Source organism: Alnus glutinosa, chromosome 4 (genome assembly GCF_958979055.1).
Source record: "Alnus glutinosa chromosome 4, dhAlnGlut1.1, whole genome shotgun sequence".
Classification (NCBI taxonomy): domain Eukaryota; kingdom Viridiplantae; phylum Streptophyta; class Magnoliopsida; order Fagales; family Betulaceae; genus Alnus; species Alnus glutinosa.
In genome coordinates, this window is record NC_084889.1 from 22,451,193 (window position 1) to 22,470,520 (window position 19,328).

The window sequence follows — 19,328 nt, forward strand, 5'->3', positions numbered from 1 at the left end:
CTAATACTCTTACTTTGGTGGCGGATGATTCTTTAGTCAAATCATGTTTTTTTTTTTGTTTTAAATCTCAAATTGTTAAAATTTATTAAGTGCCAAAAAAAAATAAAAAATTAAGAACTTCATTTACCAGAGAACATACCAAACTCATAAATAAAAATAAATAAGATTAGATCTCAAACTAGTAAACGATAACTTTTTAAATCACAATTCATTTCTCAATCCCACTGGTTTGCCTAATGGCCCCTAAAGTTCTGGCTAATTTTCTATACATGCCACTGAACTCAACTACACAATAGTACATTTATGAATAATTATGAGCCACACCAGCCAAAGCTTCTTGGACTTTATTTAGATGGGCCCGATTTTAAGCAACTCACCTGCCTTTCCGTAGAACATTTCATTTTCCTACCCACATTAAAACCTATTTAAAATAGAGTACCACATCGCCACCTCATTTCTCAGGGATAAAAAGGTAAATTACCCTACCATTTTCTTTTAATTTTTTTTTTCTTTTCATCAAACAAACCTGCCTACACCGACTAACATTTATTGGAGGAGAACCCCAACCGCGAGTTTGCCAAATCAAAGCTGACACGTGTCCCCTGCTGCTGCACAGTCCCAATAATTGACAAAGACGACGTCGTGGGAGCGAAGGCGAAACAGAAGGTTCCGTCCGACTCCACCGGAATCAAATAATTCTTGGCCGGCAACAAGAGCGACTTCCCGTCAGAGAACTGAAAAGACACCGTGGGCACTCTCACGGATTTCTGCGAAGAGAGATCGTAACAAGTGTCGAACAGAGCTACGCCGCTCGTAGCCGGCAGGTGCTGAGTCATACTGACGAACGCGTCGCGGAGCGAGTTGTAGGCCTGAGTCTGCAAACGAGTTATAGGCGTTCCCGAGTCAACAATTATCCCACCGTTTCCTGACGCGTCCATTTGGAACTGCGAGGACGGAAACGAGAGGGGCTGCCCACCCACGCTCATTCCGGTGAGTCCGACGTAGTAGAACGTACGAAGTTTGCTGTTTCTCAGTAACGCAGTCGTGACCGAGTCGCCGGGTGGGACTGAGTTGAACTCGAGCGTTGAGGACTTGCTCGAGTCGCGGTCGACCAGGCAGTAAGAAAACGACGACGCTTTGATCTGAGAGGTAAGCGAAAGTGGGCCTCCGCCGAGCCCAAGTAATCCGGCGGCGCCGACGAACAGACCTTCGTTTTCGTGGCCGCAACCCAAAGCGACGTCGTTCACCGCGCCAGAGTTCCCGAACGACAGCGTCTCAGTGACCAAATCGCCGACCGTGTACGAGCCGTCGCCGTACGCGACCTGGTAGAGGCAGTGGTCGTTGCGACAGCCGGCGTTATCGAGGGAGGTGCATTGCTGGGAGGCGCAGGAGAGGGGCTTGTAGGAGGAGGACGAGCTCGGGTCGAATATCGGGTCGGATTGCTGGTAGCAGTCCGTACAGGGCTTGCATTGGAGCCAGTTGACGTCGCTACCTGTGTCGAGGACCATGGAGAAGGGCTTGGCGGGTTGTCCGACGCTGACACGCGAGAAGTACTCGCCGCTGCCCTGGCTCATCCCGGACACAATCGGAGTGGAGAAGTCCTCGGGCCGGAGCTCGGTCTCCATGGGCTGGAGATCCGACCTCTTCACGCCTGTGAGCGCGAGCTGGAGCTTGGTGGTGAGCGAGTCGACTCGGGCCGATTCGCGCTCTAGGCGGGAAAGGACTAGGCTCTTGTAGTCTTTATGCGAGGTCCTGTAGAGGGAGTCCCGGGAGTGAAGCTGGAGCGAGAAAGAAGAGGAATTAGCGAAGATTTGTTGGACTTGTTGGACTTGTTGCTGATCCAAGCTGGGTTTAAGGGTTTCGGGGTCGAAGTTGAGGACGGCTTGGGCTTGATCGAGTGCGGCCGAGACATCAAGGAGCGTGTAAGTAGTCTCCGATAAGCTGCGAGAGAAAGCCAGGTGTAAGAGAGCAACGAAAATGGTGAAGAGGAAGAGGAATGGGTGTTGGGCCATTTTTGGTTTGTTGCAGAGAGAAGAAATATTGCGAGTAGATCGAGAGCGTTAGGGAGGGTTTGGCTTTATTTAGAACGGAGAGGGAGAGAGAGAGAGTGGGAGTGAGAGTGAGTGTGTGTGATTAAGAGTGGCTAACGTCAGGCTTCACTGTACTCATTTCACTTTCAATAGTATTTATTATTTAACGGTATCACGTTTTGTACTGTGCTACAAATTCAATAATTAATTAATTTCTGTTTTTTTAAAAAAAAATCATAAGAAAAATACTAAATAGCATTTCTCTATTGAAATTTGGAAAGATTACACATTTTTCAAACTACAACCTATTTAATTACGAGTATAGCTAGATTTCTATCTTGTGTTCTTCCAATAATAAGGTGACTTTTAAAATCATCATTGAACTTGTAATTGATCTCTATTAAATTGAGATCAAATAGTAATTTTAAAAGTTACCTCATTTTTTTAAGGGACAGACACAAGAGTAACATAAGAGGGACTTCTAGAATTATTCAATTATTATTGTCTCCCTAAACTATTAATTGTGTCAATGTCTTATCTAAACTACTAAAACATATCAATGTCCTTTCCTAAGGCTAGCAAAAAGACAAAAAATGACCATACATTTTTTTAGGAAAAAGTACGCATATCCCCATCAAACTACCATTCAATTATCAATGTTCCCCTTAAACTGTCAATTGTGCCAATATCCCCCCCTAAGGTCAACAAAAAGACAAAATTGACCATAAATTTTTTTCAATAAGACAAAAATGATCTTATAAATTCAAAAAAATAAAAACTAAAACTAAAAGATAAAAACTAAAACACAGTCAGTTTTAACGCATATATTTATTCATTCTCTGATTTTTCTCTTTAGTGCTTGGTTTTCTGGAAACTGAAAAAAAACCTGCAAAACCCAAAAACCCCACATCAAACACAATTCTCAAAGAATAAGTCACTACAAAAAAAAATTGCAATTCGCCACTTGCAATTTGCCACGTGGATGGAGACCATCCACGTGGCTAACAGGTCGCCACGTGTCATTGGCTACGTGTGGACAGCGTGGCAGATCCGGTTGTTACGAAATGTGTAATTCGCAACGTGGCCACGCTGTCCACATCGCCACTGGGCCACGTGGCATGCTGGCCACGTGGCGACACTTGGGCTACGTGGATTAACCACGTCACTGACGTGTCTGATGTGAAGATTTATTTACTCGCAAGCGCACGAATCGTATGTAGCATAGCACATGCTCCTCCTGCAAAACCCAAAAACCCCACATCAAACACAATTCTCAAAGAAGAAGTCACTACAAAAAAAAAATTGCAATTCGCCACTTGCAATTTGCCACATAGATGGGGACCATCCACGTGGCTAACAGGTCGCCACGTGTCATTGGCGACGTGTGGACAGCGTGGCAGATCCGGTTGTTACGAAATGTGTAATTCACAACATGGCCACGCTGTCCACATCGCCACTGGGCCACGTGGCATGCTGGCCACGTGGCGACACTTGGGCTACGTGGATTAACCACGTCGCTGACATGTCTGATTTGAAAATTTATTTACTCGCAAGCGCACGAATCGTATGTAGCATAGTACATGCAAGTGCGAGGTCGAATCCGCAGGGAGGTATGTGTAAAAAGAGAAATCATTTTTTATTTAAATTAACTTTATTTAACCTAGAGCCAAAGATTTTGGAATTTTTGTTAAACAAAATAACAAACGAAAATAAAACTGAACAAGAACAATTTATAAAAACACTAAGGTATCGGAATTCACCAAATCAAATCAAACACTCTACTCTTGCATTTTATTCATAAATTCAATTCAATACGCTCAATATTCAAATTCTTGAGTAACAAAGCATGAAAATATTTGAAGAATTCAACCCAACAAATCATAACAATTATCCTTTTTTAATCGAAATCATCTATTGTATCCAGAAATCATAATAGATATCCCAATCTCAAAGAAATCAATCTATGTATCTATCGATTGAATTATAACAAACATCAAATAAAAATCATCAATCTAATGAATATGATTGACATGAAATTTGAATATATATAAGAACATTGGATTTATGAATATCATGACAAGAGCATAGGTGTTATCATTGATGAGGTTTCATTCTCAACCTTAGTTGATGATTTTAGCCTCTTATGATTGAAAACACCAAAAATCTTGTAATGAAATCATGAAATAATAAAAGCGAAAAAGATAAAAAGAAGAATAGAAATTTAATAAAAGTAAAAAGAAAACAATAAATTAAAACGAAGGGAAAGAAAGGAAGAATAGAGAAGAAATAACAATAAGCAAAAAATAAGTAAAAAAAAAGAAAAGGAGAAGAACAATTGAAAATTAATTAATTTTAAATTAAAGCGATGAATTAAATAACAAAGAAAATAAAGAAGAATGGAAAATTTAAATTAAAAGAACTTAGAACAAAGTTACTTACAAAAGAAAAGAGCTAAGACAAGTGCTCTGAAGAGAAAAATTGATGCTTTAAGTGGTGCCTAGCATGGGGTATTTATAACAGAAAATTAGGTTAAACCTAATTTTTACAAAATGACACCTCTACCCCTTCAAACCCTAATAGGAGAAAAGAACGCTAGGGTTTAGGGCCATATTTTCAGAATGGCACCTCTACCCCTCAAAAACCCTAATAAGAGAAAAGAATGTTAAGGTTTGGAGTGTCTGCAGCTGCAAGGAGTAAGGAAATTCGCTTTCTTATATTGCTGGGCACTTATGACATGGCAAAAATTCGAATTAGGAAAATTATATTTCACAATGATTTGTATCATTTTGAATTATCTTTCCAATGCCACTGATTTCACTTTAATCTGATACTTGAGTTGAAAGTTATGATCAAAATACTATAACTTGTGCAGAATCTGAAATTTAATCCAATCCAATTTTGACTTCCAAAATTTGCATTTTTCACTTTAAAAATACCGTTTTCTCTCAATGATCTGCAAAATACCAAAATACAAAAATTAACCAAAAACTTTAAAAAATAACAAAGCTAAAGGTTTAACAAATGTGAATTTAGGGGTCCAAATATACAATATTTTGCACTCATCAAATACCCCCAAACTTACATTTTGTTGGTCCCTTAACAAAACAAAATGAAAAATAAAATCAAAGCAAGAAACATAAATCTGCTTTCGTGGTAGAGACGATTGCATTTAGCATATGCAACAAGCCTTTTAAACCCCTGTGACTCCTTAGAGGACGAGTGAAATCTCGTGAGAGTTTGCCAGAAATGATACCCACAAACATTTTAAAGCACTATGTTTAAAACAAAAACTTTCATACAAACACATGGTTCTTATATCACGAGTAGGCTTAACAAGGCGAACATTACAATCACATCAGACATCACAAATCAATTAACTCATAGCTGAGAAATCGAGAAAATACATGTTCCAATAAGTGCAAAGTGAGATTTAACATAGACTCATGAGGTTTCAATTTTTTTCAAAGTTTGTGTACCAAAAATTCATAGGAATTTTATTAGATGAAAACAACCAATGCTGTAATTTTTTTTTTAATTTAATTTAATTTTATTTGTAGGCTGTGCAATGCTTGACTCCCTTAAGCTTTCTAATTGACCTATGTAGCGAGTGTTGGGCCAATGACTCCCAAACCAAATGATTTTAGGGCACTAGATGTAGAAACATCCCTAAGGGCTTAATTACTCAAGTCAAAAAGGCTACGAAGCCAAACTAGCCATACAATCAATCAAATTTAAATTCCGCATCTTTTTACGCGAACACTCAATGCTTAATGAGGCAAGAGGCCCGGTTACTCAATGAGAACTCAAACTGATGATTTTTTTTTTCTTTAACAGCCGAGGTTTTATCAACCAATCATCCTACAATTCTTATGATACACATTCCCCAATTCAAATTTCATACCTCACAGAACCAATGCAAATGTGCTTGTGAATTTTAATTAAAACAAGTGAGGTCTCTCAAATCTAGCAGATGAGTTAACAAATTCAAATTTCTAATGATATGCAACGTTCAAAATGTTAAGCAAACTAATGATGTACAAACCATAGTAAGATGTAATCACGCTCAATCAACAACATAGCAATTTTTTATTTTTTATTTTTTATTTTTTCAATAAGAACAAATAACAACAAAATAACAGAAAGAGACAAAAATGTTTACCTCACCCCCAAACTAAGATGACACATTGTCCCCAATGTGACCAGAAATACAATACTAATGTGGGTGACACACGTTGAGTGTAACAGTGCTCCCCCAAACTTGAATGGTAGATACTTATCCTGAAAAACATAACAAAAATAAAACAAACAAACAATCAAGTGACAATGAAAATAATGAGGGTTGCCTCCCACAAGCGCTAAGTTTTAAGTCTTTAGCCAGACTTTCCTATAGAGACAACTGTTACTCGGAATAGCTCGGGTCCTCCAAAAGATTCGTCTCAATTTCTGGACTATTCAACTCTAGGAATGGTTTCAGCCTTTGCCCATTGACCTTGAAAGTCGTACCATTCGCAGGATCCTCGATCTCAATGGCCCCATAAGAAGAAACAAAGCGAACAATAAATGGGTCAGTCCATCGAGATCGGAGTTTACCTGGGAAGAGATGCAACCGTGAATTGTAGAGAAGGACTTTCTGACCAAGCTCAAAAGATCGTCTCAGAATATTTTGGTCATGGGCCCTCTTCATTCGTTCCTTGTAAGACCTCGCATAGTCGTAAGCATCATTCCTCAGTTCCTCCAATTCATTGAGTTGGAGCTTCCTTTGTGAGCCAGCTTTTATGAGATCAAAGTTCAACTACTTGATGACCCAATAAGCCCGATGCTCCAGCTCCACCGGAAGATGACAAGCCTTGCCATAGACAAGCCGATATGGGGACATGCCAATCGGGGTCTTGAAGGCGGTGCGGTATGCCCATAGTGCATCATTCAAACGCAAAGACCAATCTTTTCGTGAAGGGTTTACCGTCTTCTCCAAAATTCTTTTGATTTCCCTATTAGATACCTCCACTTGTCCACTGGTCTAAGGGTGATATGGGGTTGCAACCTTGTGGGTGATGAAATATTTCTTCATCAACTGCTCAAAGATCCTGTTGCAGAAATGCTTACCACCATCACTTATGATTGCTCGGGGAGTACCAAAACGAGCAAAGATATTATCCTTCAAAAACTGAACCACTACTCTGTGGTCATTGGTCTTGCAAGCAGCAGCGTCCACCCATTTGGACACATAGTCCACAGCAGCAAGGGTATAAAGATAGCCATAGGAGTTTGGGAATGGTCCCATAAAGTCGATGCCGCACACATCAAAAATCTCAACAATTAGAATGGGGTTGAGAGGCATCATATTCCTTCTAGAAATACTCCCTAGCTTCTGGTAACTCTCACAAGAAGCACAGTAAGTATGAGAGTCATGGAACAAGGTGGGCCAATAAAATCCACACTGCAAAATCTTCGCAGCGGTCTTCTTTGCACTAAAGTGGCCTCCACAAGCATGATCATGGCAAAAGGAGATGACATTAGCTTAGTCATGCTTAGGGATACATCTCCTAATGATTTGATCAGGACAATACTTAAAAAGGTAAGGATCGTCCTAGAAAAAAATATTTCACCATGGCCAGAAACTTTGACTTATCTTGTCGTCCCCAATGTGAAGGCATGTGGCCCGTGACAAGATAGTTGACGATATCACCAAACCATGGTGAAGGAGTATGAGCAATGTGCATCAATTGCTCATCAGGGAAGGTCTCAGAGATGGGGGTGGCCTCCTCAGTAAAATCAACAGTCAATCTGGAGAGATGGTCGGCTACCACATTTGCAGAACCTTTCTTATCCCGAATTTCGATGTCGAACTCTTGTAGTAGGAGAATCCACCGGATGAGACAAGATTTGGCATCTTTTTTGGAGAAAAGATACTTCAAGGCTGCATGATCCGAGTAGACAATGACTTTAGAACCTAGCAGGTATGATCGAAACTTATCCAAAGCAAACACGACTGCCAACAACTCCTTCTCAGTGGTCGAATAGTTGAGTTAAGCATCGTTAAGAGTCTGACTCGCATATTAGATGACATGGGGGAGTTTGTCTATGCGCTGCCCCAAAACAGCTCCAACAGCATAGTCCGAAGCGTCGCACATGATCTCAAATGGTGCACCCCAGCTAGGTGGCTTGATGATTGGTGCGGACATCAGAATCTTCTTTAGAGCCCTAAATGCCTTCTTGTAGTCCTCATCAAATATAAACGGGGTCTCCTTTACCAACAATTTACATAAGGGCCGCGCGATTTTGCTGAAATCCTTGATGAATCGCTGATAGAATCCTGCATGGCCCAGGAAAGAACGAACCTCTTTGACCATACGTGGAGGTGGAAGGTTGGATATCAGATCTATCTTTGCTTTGTCCACCATGATCCCACGATGAGAAATGACATGGCCTAGTACAATCCCTTGCTTGACCATGAAATGGCATTTCTCCCAATTCAACACCAGGTTCTTCTCTTTGCACCGTACTAAGACCAATGTGAGGCAGTGTAGACATTCTTCAAACGATGAACTGTAGACGAAGAAGTCGTCCATGAAGATCTCTAGAAAGTGTTCTACCATATTAGAGAAAATGCTGACCATGCACCATTGAAAAGTAGCAGGTGCATTACATAACCCAAAGGGCATGGGACGATAGGCGAACGTGCCAAAAGGGCAGGTGAAAGTCGTCTTCTCCTGATCTTCGGGGTCCACAGGGACCTGGTTGTATCCAGAATATCCGTCCAAGAAACAGTAATAGGCATGCCCCGCCAAGCATTCCACCATTTGATCGATGAAAGGAAGGGGAAAATGATCATTCCTGGTGGCGGAATTCAATTTGGGGTAGTCGATACACACTCTCCATCCAGATTGAATACGAGTTGGCACCAACTCGCCGTCTTTGTTCTCTACTACCGTCAATCCAGCCCGCTTCAGCACAACATGAATTGGGCTCACCCACTTGCTATTAGAGATTGGATATATGATGCCTGCATCCAATAACTTTATCATTTCAGCCTTTACTACTTCTTGCATAGCAAGGTTGAGCCTTCTTTGTGGCTCCCTTGATGGTTTGGCATCCTCCTCCAAGTGTATCTTGTGCATAACCACCGAGGGACTGATTCCTTGGATATCTTCAATGGTCCAGCCAATGGCCTCCTTGTGTTCTCTTAAAACATCCAGCAATTTCTCTTTTTAAGAATCAACTAAGTCTGCGGCTATAATCACTGGCAAAGACTCGGTTGGACCTAGGAACTTATACTTCAGATTGTCAGGCAATGGCTTAAGTTCCTTCTTGGGAGGCTCGGGTACTTCTTCCTCCTCTTCCTTGCTGCTCTTCAGAGGAGCAAACTCTAACATGGCATTTGCTTGCTCATGTAGCTTATCCAAGTCCAAATCTTCTCCGAATTGAGCAAAACATGCCTCTAGAGGGTCCTCAATGCTTGTTTCATCAATAGTATCTTCAATGATCTCCTCAATCAAGCATGCACTTCCAATCTCAGTAGTCTTTAATGGTTGTTTGCTGATGTCGAAGATGTTCAGCTCCACAGTCATATTGCCAAAAGAGATCTTCATGGCCCCTGTCCTACAATTGATGAGGGCGTTAGCCATGGCTAAGAAAGGACGCCCTAGAATTACCGGTATTTGAATCCCTACATTCCGGACTGGCTTTGTGTCTAGCACTATAAAATCCATGGGGAAATAGAATTTATCCACCTTAATCAAACATCCTTAACAATTCCCTGTGGTACCTTCACTGATCGATCAGCCAATTGAAGCGTCATAGAGGTAGGCTTCAATTCTCCCAACCCCAATTGGAGGTACACTGAATAGGGTAGGAGGTTGACACTTGCTCCAAGATCTAGCAGAGCCTTCTCTATGTGGCTAACTCCTATCATGCAAGAAATGGTTGGACATCCAGGGTCCTTGTGCTTGATGGGCAGCTTGCACTGAAGGATCGAATTGACGTGCTCGGTCAAACACACCTTCTTCGGGACATTGGTCTTCCTCTTCATAGTGATCAAGTCCTTCAATAACTTGGCATAAGACGGCACCTGCTGGATGGCATCCAAAAATGGGATGTTGATCTGCACTTGCTTGAATACCTCCAGAATGTCCTCGAATTTACCTCATTTCTTGGGCGCAAGTAATCTGTCGGGGTAGGGCGCCTTAGGTATAAACGACCTTGAAGGGATCTCAACAGTGGCTGTAGATGGCTCCGCATCTTTCTCCATTGTGTTGCCACTTCCTTGCTCTTGTTGTGATACAGGGTTCTCTTCAGGAAGAATCACTTGATTGTCCACTTGTCTCCCTGACCTAAGTGAGATGACCTAAGTGAGATAATGGCTTGAACATGCTCTTGCCCCTGTACAACATTTGATGAACTTCCCCCCTGGAACTGCAACCTCGGATTTGGCACGGGCTGGCTGGGAAGCTTCCCCTTCTCTCTCTCACCCAACTGATTTGCCATTTGCCCAAGCTAAACTTCCATCTTGGCAATTGCTTGAGAGTTCACCATGGTGGCATTCTTCACTTCATTAATAGATTGGGTGTTCACCAATGTGGCATTCTTCACTTCACTGATAGTTTGGTTAGAAAACTGGATGAAGGCTTTGAGAGAGTCCTCTAATGTGGAATGTGAAGAAGAGGTTGGGGATTGAGTAGGAACTTGGTATGCTGGTGTTGGCGGCACTTGACGACCCTGAACCGATTGATGGAATCCAGGGGGGTATTGATTATGGGCTTGATGAGAGGACCCCCTTTGATTCATTGGTTGATTCTGCTTCCACGAAAAATTAGGATGGTATCGCCACCCAGGATTGTAAGTCTCAGAGAACAGTCCATTGGATTGCTTCCTAAAGTCATTGAAAGCATTGACTTGTTCCAGTGATGACTCAACAAACGTTGGCAAAGAGGGACAAGTTTGTGCCGAGTGAATGGGACTGGCATAGATGGAACAGCAATCCACGTGGAATGGGTTCAAAGCATTGGTGGATTTCCCAATGACAAGCGCATCAACCTTCTTAGTGAGGGCATCTAGCTTCATCTTTAGCTCCATATCTTCCTTCACCTCATAGATGCCTCCCTTCTTTTGGATGCAAGCAGATTTGTCCCGACAGCTCGAGAAATCCCACTGCTGGGAGTTGTCAGACAACTGATCTAAGGTCCGATATGCTTCTTCTCCAGTCAAATTCAGAAATGCGCCTCCATTCATTGACTCAATTATGCTGCGGCTGGATTGAGTCAATCCTTGGTAAAAGAATTGTATGAGTCTCCATTTCTCGTGTCCATGTGGAGGGCATTTGATCAACATATCTTTAAATCTTTCCCAACTTTTAGAAAATTTTTCATCCTCCTCTTGCGAAAAAGTCCTTATTTCCTTTCTACATTCGTTCACCTTGGACATCGGGAAAAATTTGTTGTAAAACTTGGTTAGCAAGTTATCCCAATATGTGATAGACCCAGACATGTTTGAATCTAGCCATGCCTTGGCTCTATCATGAAGTGAAAATGGAAAAAGTCTAAGATGCACAGATTCTTCAGAAAAGTTCTGAAATTTGAAAGTAGCACAAATATCTTTGAACTTTTTCACTTGGCTATAAGGATTTTCAAGGTCCAAGACATGGAATGAGGGCAAGAGTTGGATGACATGCGGTTTTAGATCGAAGTGGGTGGCATTAGTGGGTGGCAGTACTATACATGACGCAGAGTTTGTCGCAACGGGTGCGAATAAATCCCTAAGCGATCTGGTGCAGTCCACGTTTTCCGCTCTTGGCTGCTCAGGCTGCTCCACATTCACATTTGGATTTCCTGCCATGTTGTTCCCATCTTAGATGTTGTTTTCCACTCAACTTTTGCTTGGACAGGTGTTTTGCGCTTTTTCCTAAACACCCTATCTATATCGAGATCTACGGGTAACAATTCTAAGTTCAAGGATCTCCGACCAAGCATACACAAAGTTCCAAACAAAATTTAACCACAAAACAAACAAAATAAAAAAAAAAAAAAAAAAAAAAAAAAAAACAAGATAGAGAAAAGAAATTGCAAATAGGGTAAACAAAATTCTCCAAGGTGCAATCAAGGTTAGTTCCCAGGAAGGTGAGGGGGGTCACACCGGACACACTTAAATCCCAAGACCTTCCTAGCCAGAATTTGCCTCGATTTTGCCCCTTAGATAGCTCTGTAGACCCATACTAGCAAAGTCTCTTTTTTGTTTTTTTTTGCTAAAAGAAAATGCAAGTGTGGTAGACAGAATTCTCCAAGAGCCCTGGTTCGTTCCCAGGAAAGTGAGGGGGGTCACACCGGACACACTTAAATCCCAAGACTTTCCTAGCCAGAACTTGCTTAGACACTTGGATAGCGCCGTAAAACCACACTAGCAATTTTTTTTTTTTGAAGATTAAAAGAAAAATAGCACAAACAAAATAAATTAAAAAAAAATAAAAATGAAGACTAACACAAGTGCATACAACAAACAAAGACACCAGAAAGATAAGAATTAAAGCTTACAAGTTTGGACCAAAAATTTTTTTTTTGGCAAAAGTTTTTTGCTACTGAACTTCTCCGGATAACATCGCTTGTGTTGGTTCGATCAATCGACTTTGACGGTCGCTCGATCGACTTCACAAAATTCCGCACAACCTGAAACAACCACAGAACAAAAACCCTTGCTCTTTTCTTTTGTGTTTTTTTTTTTTTTTTTTAAAGAAATAAAGTAAAATAAAATAAAAAGATTGAGAGAAAAAAAAAATCTAGTAGAAAAACAAAATTAAAATAAACAAAACTTGATTTCTTTCTTACAAATCAGCACCTCCCCGGCAACGGCACTAAAAACTTGATGTGAAAATTTATTTACTCTCAAGCACACGAATCGTATGTAGCATAATACATGCAAGTGCGAGGTCGAATCCGCAGGGAGGTGTGTGTAAAGAAGAGAAATCAATTTTTATTTAAATTAACTTTATTTTAACCTAGAGCCAAAGATTTTGGATTTTTTGTTAAACAAAATAACAAAAGAAAATAAAACTGAATAAGAACAATTTATAAAAACACTAACGTATCGGACTTCACCAAATCAAATCAAACACCCTATTCTTGCATTTTATTCATAAATTCAATTCAATAAGCTCGATATTCAAATTCTTGAGTAACAAAGCATGAAAATATTTGAAGAATTCAACCCAACAAATCACAACAATTATCCTTTTTTAATCGAAATCATCTATTGTATTTGGAAATCACAATAGATATCCCAATTTCAAAGAAATCAATCTATGTATCTATCGATTGAATTACAACAATCATCAAATAAAAATCATCAATCTAATGAATATGATTGACATGGAATTTTAATATATATATATATATAAGAACATTGGATTTATGAATATCATGACAAGAGCATAGGTGTTATCATTGATGAGGTTTCATCCTCAACCTTAGTTGATGATTTTAGCCTCTCATGATTGAAAACACCAAAAACTCTTGTAATGAAATCATGAAATAATAAAAGTGAAAAAGATAAGAAGAAGAACAGAAATTTAATAAAAGTAAAAAGAAAACAATAAATTAAAACGAAGGGAAAGAAAGGAAGAACAAAGAAAAAATAACAATAAACAAAAGATAAGTAAAAAAAAGGAGAAGAACAATTGAAAATTAATTAATTTTAAATTAAAGCGATGAATTAAATAACAAAGAAAATAAAGAAGAATTTAAAATTTAAATTAAAAGAACTTAGAACAAAGTAACTTACAAAAGAAAAGAGCTAAGACAAGTGCTCTGAAGAGAAAAATTGATGCTCTAAGTGGTGCCTAGCATGGGGTATTTATAACAGAAAATTAGGTTAAACCTAATTTTTACAAAATGGCACATCTACCCCTCTAAACCCTAATAGGAGAAAAGAACGCTAGGGTTTAGGGCCATATTTTCAAAATGACACCTCTACCACTCAAAAACCTTAATAAGAGAAAAGAATGCCAGGGTTTGGAGTGTCTGCAGCTGCAAGGAGCAAGGAAATTCGTGTTCTTATATTGCGGGACACTTATGACATGGAAGAAATTCGAATTAAGAAAATTATATTTCATAATTATTTGTAGCATTTTGAATTATCTTTTCAACGCCACTTATTTCACTTTAATCCGATACTTGAACTGAAAGTTATGATCAAAATACTATGACTTGTGCAGAACCTAGAATTTAATCCAATCCGATTTTGACTTCCAAAATTTGCATTTTTCACTTTAAAAATACCGTTTTCTCTCCATGATCTGCAAAATACCAAAATACAAAAACTAACCAAAAACATTAAAAAATAACAAAGCTAAAGGTTTAACAAATGTGAATTTAAGGGTCCAAATATACTATATTTGGCACTCATCAGTGTCAGTGACGTGGCCCATTAGCCTCGTGGATTATTGTCCACGTGGCCACAGTCGGCAACGTGGCCGACTGTGGCCACGTGGTCTTGGGACACATGGCCGACTATGGCCATGTGGACAAGAACAACGTGGCCGACTGTGGCCACGTGGACAATAATCCGCGTGGCCACAGTCGGGCACTTGTCCCAAGACCGCATGACCACAGTCGGCCACATGTCCCAAGACCATGTGGCCACTGTCAACCACAAATTTTTAGACACGTGGCAAGTTTGCCATGTGTCATATGCCACGTGGCAAAATAATAATTTTTTTTTTTTTTAAAAAAAAAAACCATAATATATTCATTTTTTTCCCCAAATATCACGAAAATATTATGACAACATTTAAAATTTACCATAAACACAAATTCAAACTAAGCACATCAATAATTCTAAACCCAAAACAACAATAGATTAAGTACTAATAAATGTTATTGTTATTGACAAAACAGAATTACAAAAATTCTACCAATCTTAAAGCCTTCATTCTTGGATATCATGAATTCCCGTACCAGGCGTGGACTCACCAACAGGTGATTGTTGTGCAAGGGACGGTGTAGCAGGCGATGGTGTCCCAACTGGAGAGTGCTGGCCCAGCGGTGAGGGAGAGTACTGTCGTCCAAGAGGCGACAACGGACCAATCGTCGTCGCATTAACTGCAAGTAATAAAAAATTAAAAAATTTATGTATATGCATATCAAGTCCATAGCATTGATTAAAAATAAGCAGTTTACACAATTGTAATCATACCTGCAGATGCACTACTAACGGACGATGTACCGCTTTCATTTGGAGGTGGAGACTGCTGAGCACCAGGGCTCGTATGTGATACTCCCATGGAGGTGAGAACGGCCTTGAAGTGTCGCATACGCTGCTCTAACGTCTCGAAGTGTCGCATACGCTGCTCCAAGGCCTCATTCCTCTTAGTCTGAGCCCGTAACATTGTCTCCATTCTCGCAATCCTGCCCTCGTGTACGGAGCAACTCCAAGATGTACACTAGGATGGTCATCCCTGTGAGCTAGCCCAGTATGAGAAAGACGTCCCCCGTACGGAAGTAACGTTCGGCCCAACCTGTTGAACCCTCCCCGCATATTCAGGCCTCCCCAGCACCTACTCGTACGTGTCGTTCGTTGCCCAACGCACCATGTCTTCTGACATGCTCTGAGTAGCGGCAGGATCACTCGATAAGCTATGTGTCATCCTCTCCTGTATGTTGTCAATATATAATACACATGTAGTCAATATATACGTTATCACATGCATAACTTAGAAATATTAAAAAAATAGGTTAGTAGCATACGCATAGGACCCCTGTACGTTTGTCCGAGTGAGTCCCGTCCTTCCTAGTGTACGTCTTGACGAATGACTCCGCTCGAGTGGGGGGCGTGCCAGAAGTGGTTGCCTATCGCCATCCAAATGAAATAAATAACAAACAGTGATATTATACAAATATTATAACATCTACATATATATGTCCATACCTCATCGTGATTAAATCTAGCATAAATTTTTGATCCCAAGCAATGGGGGAGGTCGTTCTGCCCCGCATCCGCTTCATCCGTTCATAGGTTGCCTACGCAGTGAACATTTCATAATATTTAAGCATTGGCACACTTAAATGAGACATAAAATTAATTGAACAATTATTGAAAATACACATAATAGTAATACAATCAAAGACCTACATACCTTTTTTTGCTCAGTACACCAATCCCTCAACAGGTGCTCTACATCCGCTATGTCATACTTCTCAAATACTTTAGCAGGCACTCTTGCACGTATACTTTTTGGCGTGTCACCATCTCGAATATCTAGCTGTGATTTAAATGAATGCTTTCACGAACGGTGCTTACGTCCAATATCAGCCCATGCTTCGTGTTGTGCCTTGCGCTCATCTACAAATATGGGGAGATAAAACTCCTCCTACACATGCAATTTAGACATTAAGTTTATAAGTTCAACAAAAACAGAACCCTAAGTTTTTAAAAATAAATAAATAAATTAGTTTCAATACCAATGTGTATTGAAACATCTTTCTTAAACATACCATCAGCATGTCCCACATAGCCCTCTTAATCTACTTATCTACCCTTTCCCATTCGTCCCGCATATGTATGTAGAACCCGCTCCTCACAAGCATTCCTATTTGGCTCTTAAAATGATTACAGGCTCGTCCTACAGGTTGGGTCGCGGCATTGTACTGCAATACAATCTTTTTTCCCCTTGGGAGCACCAAATTCCTCTCAAGGTCCCTGACCACCTCATAGTAGATGCTCCCATCTGGATTGTACCATAACCAAAGAAAATAAAATGTTTAAGTTAATATAATAAAAAAATAAATTATATTAAACAATGATATAATTTATGTTATTTCAAATTTCATATTAATTGGTAATATAATATAGGATTTAATGATGTATAAATATGTACTTACCCATCAATTGAATCTGGTCGGGCTGTATGTGCTGGGTCGTTGGGTCATCTGTATGCTCCTCGCCAACCCGTTCCCCCGGGGGAGGCTGCTGGTCGTCGTCTGAAGGCATATCCTGGGGGTTATCGGGGGACGACTGATCAGGACCCAAAATCGCGAAGTCACCTTCATGGGGCATCTAGCTCTCCGCCAGATTCGGCCCCTATCTCCCCCGAAATCAGCACCTGGTTCTCCCCAAGCTCCGGGCCCTAGCTCTGCCCTAGAGTCAGCATCTGTCTCACCCCCGGAGTCGGCATCTGGCACTCCCTCGGTTGGGGCAACGGGAACCTGTCATCCTACGTCTCACTATTAGATCCACATGGCTGGGGTCCAAACCAGGGGTACGGTCCATACTGGAAAGAAGACCAAGGGCTACTGATCCTTGGAAGACCCTCTTGGGCCCAAAGTCGAGCCATATGGCCTGGAGAGGTGATCCCTAGCTGCGAGAGCAACAGTGGCATAGAATATGGCGAACAAGAATACCCAGCGAAGCCGGCCTGCCTGTGCTCTGGCTGGTACCCCGTTGTACCTGGCATTAATTGTCTATAAGCGCCATCTGGGTGGTGTGGCCGTGGCGTAGTATACAATGACCCCTGGGGTGTGGACGTGGACGTGGATGACATGGGAATGAGTGGTGCCCGGTGCGCACAAGGAGGAGGTCTTTGGTCCATTGAAACTTGCGAACAAATTTAGACAATGAAATAAACACGTTAATGCATGTAATTACCTAGTTATATATTAATAAGGAACATACAAATTTTTTTTAACAAAAGAAAGAAACACATTAATGCATGTAATTACCTAGTTATATATTAATAAGGAATATGCAAATTAGACAATGAGATTTATTAAACTTTGACTTGATCACACATATTAATTACTATATGTTACAAACATAGTAATTGAATTTAAGAGAATTGTACCAGCAATTTATATTTATTCATGACAATAAAATTGACTTCTAATTTAACCAAGTGTGTGTGATTGTGTGCAAACAAATATCTTAAATGCGGAATTTTAAATAAGACAAGATATTTGTTACGAAGTGGAAACTCTGTGTAGAGAAAAATCACTCCGGGGCAGCCAAACCCAGGAAATCCACTATCCAAAAACAAAGCTAGTTACAAGACACTCGTACTCACATACGCTTATGCAGTAGTCATACCTTTAACTTTGACACGAAGCCCATCGTGAACGCTTCCCAACTAGATCTTCTACCTGAAGAGGTTTTTGATGGATTCCTTTACCTTAGGGCCGACCCCTAAGATAGACTTCACACGAACGGTTGAGCACACACCGACAACGGCTTGAGAGCTAGTAGATCTTCAATTCTTCCTAAACACCCTCTTAAAGCACTATGGAATTCACTGTCGAATTCTGTACAAAACACAAGCCTAAGGCCCTTTATTTATAGGCTTACAGGAAACCTAAAACTGATGAGATTCGGGCTCTGGCTGGCGAGCGTCCGGACGGAAGTTAGCCACGTCCGGATGATTTTCTGTGATATCCTTTTAGAAACAGTGTAATTCTATCTTTATCAGGTTCACGTCCGGACGGGTTGACCGAACGTCCGGACAGTCTTCGCTAAAATCTTTTCCGCATTCGGACGAAACTCTGGAATATTCTGAAATACAGGACATCGTCCGGACGTGTTGCCATGACGTCTGGACAGCTTGCAGAAACTTCCCAAACAGTGTCGACTTCTAAAATCCAACTTGAAAAATGGAATTGACTTCTAAAATAAGACAAGTGTGTGCTTATCGTGTTAACAAAATTAAACAATGCGGAAAATAAATAACACAAGTATTTTTGTTAACGGAGTGGAAACTCAATTAAGAGAAAAACCACTCCGGGGCAGCCAAACCCAGGATATCCACTATTCAGAAGACAAGATTAGATACAAAGCAGTAACACTCACATACCCCTGATGAAGTGGTCGTACCTTGCTCTCTAATGTGTAACCCAACACGAATGCCTCCCAACCAGGTCTCCTACCTGAAGGGGTCTTCAATGGAATCCTTTATCTTAGGGCCGACTCCTAAGATAGACTTCAGTTATAGCGCAGCAACAACACACTTGCAATGGCTTGAGAGAGAACAAATCAGCTCCAATAACCTCACAAAATCACTCTCTAAGCTCTGATGGAATTCAATACCGAATTCTTGCAATTCTCAATGCCCAGGGGCCTCTATTTATAGGCTGAGGGTTCAAATAGGCGACTGCTGTGATAAGTATGGACACCGTCTTGACAGTGGACCTGAGCCATCCGGACGGACAACTGTACGATAGAATTTCTGAGATTTCAGGACGGTGAGGCACTGTCATCCAGATTGTCACACGTCCGCTGCAAGTAATTTCCATATAAGGCTTCGGGTGTCCAGACCAATGGGGATGGCCG

At 40.7% G+C, this 19,328-nt stretch overlaps 1 protein-coding gene across 1 annotated transcript; it reads right to left on the reverse strand.

Moving 5' to 3' along the window:
• Positions 1-147: 147 nt before the first annotated feature.
• Positions 148-2,103, reverse strand: LOC133865963 (protein ASPARTIC PROTEASE IN GUARD CELL 1). Its single transcript, XM_062302500.1, has one exon. It carries the CDS (start codon positions 2,010-2,012, stop codon positions 540-542), a length of 1,473 nt encoding a protein of 490 aa, XP_062158484.1. The 5' UTR covers positions 2,013-2,103; the 3' UTR covers positions 148-539.
• Positions 2,104-19,328: the final 17,225 nt, after the last annotated feature.

What these genes read in the sequence shown, in the direction of transcription:
- LOC133865963 (XM_062302500.1), bottom strand. Translation starts at nt 2,012, where the DNA reads ATGGCCCAACACCCATTCCTCTTCCTCTTCACCATTTTCGTTGCTCTC.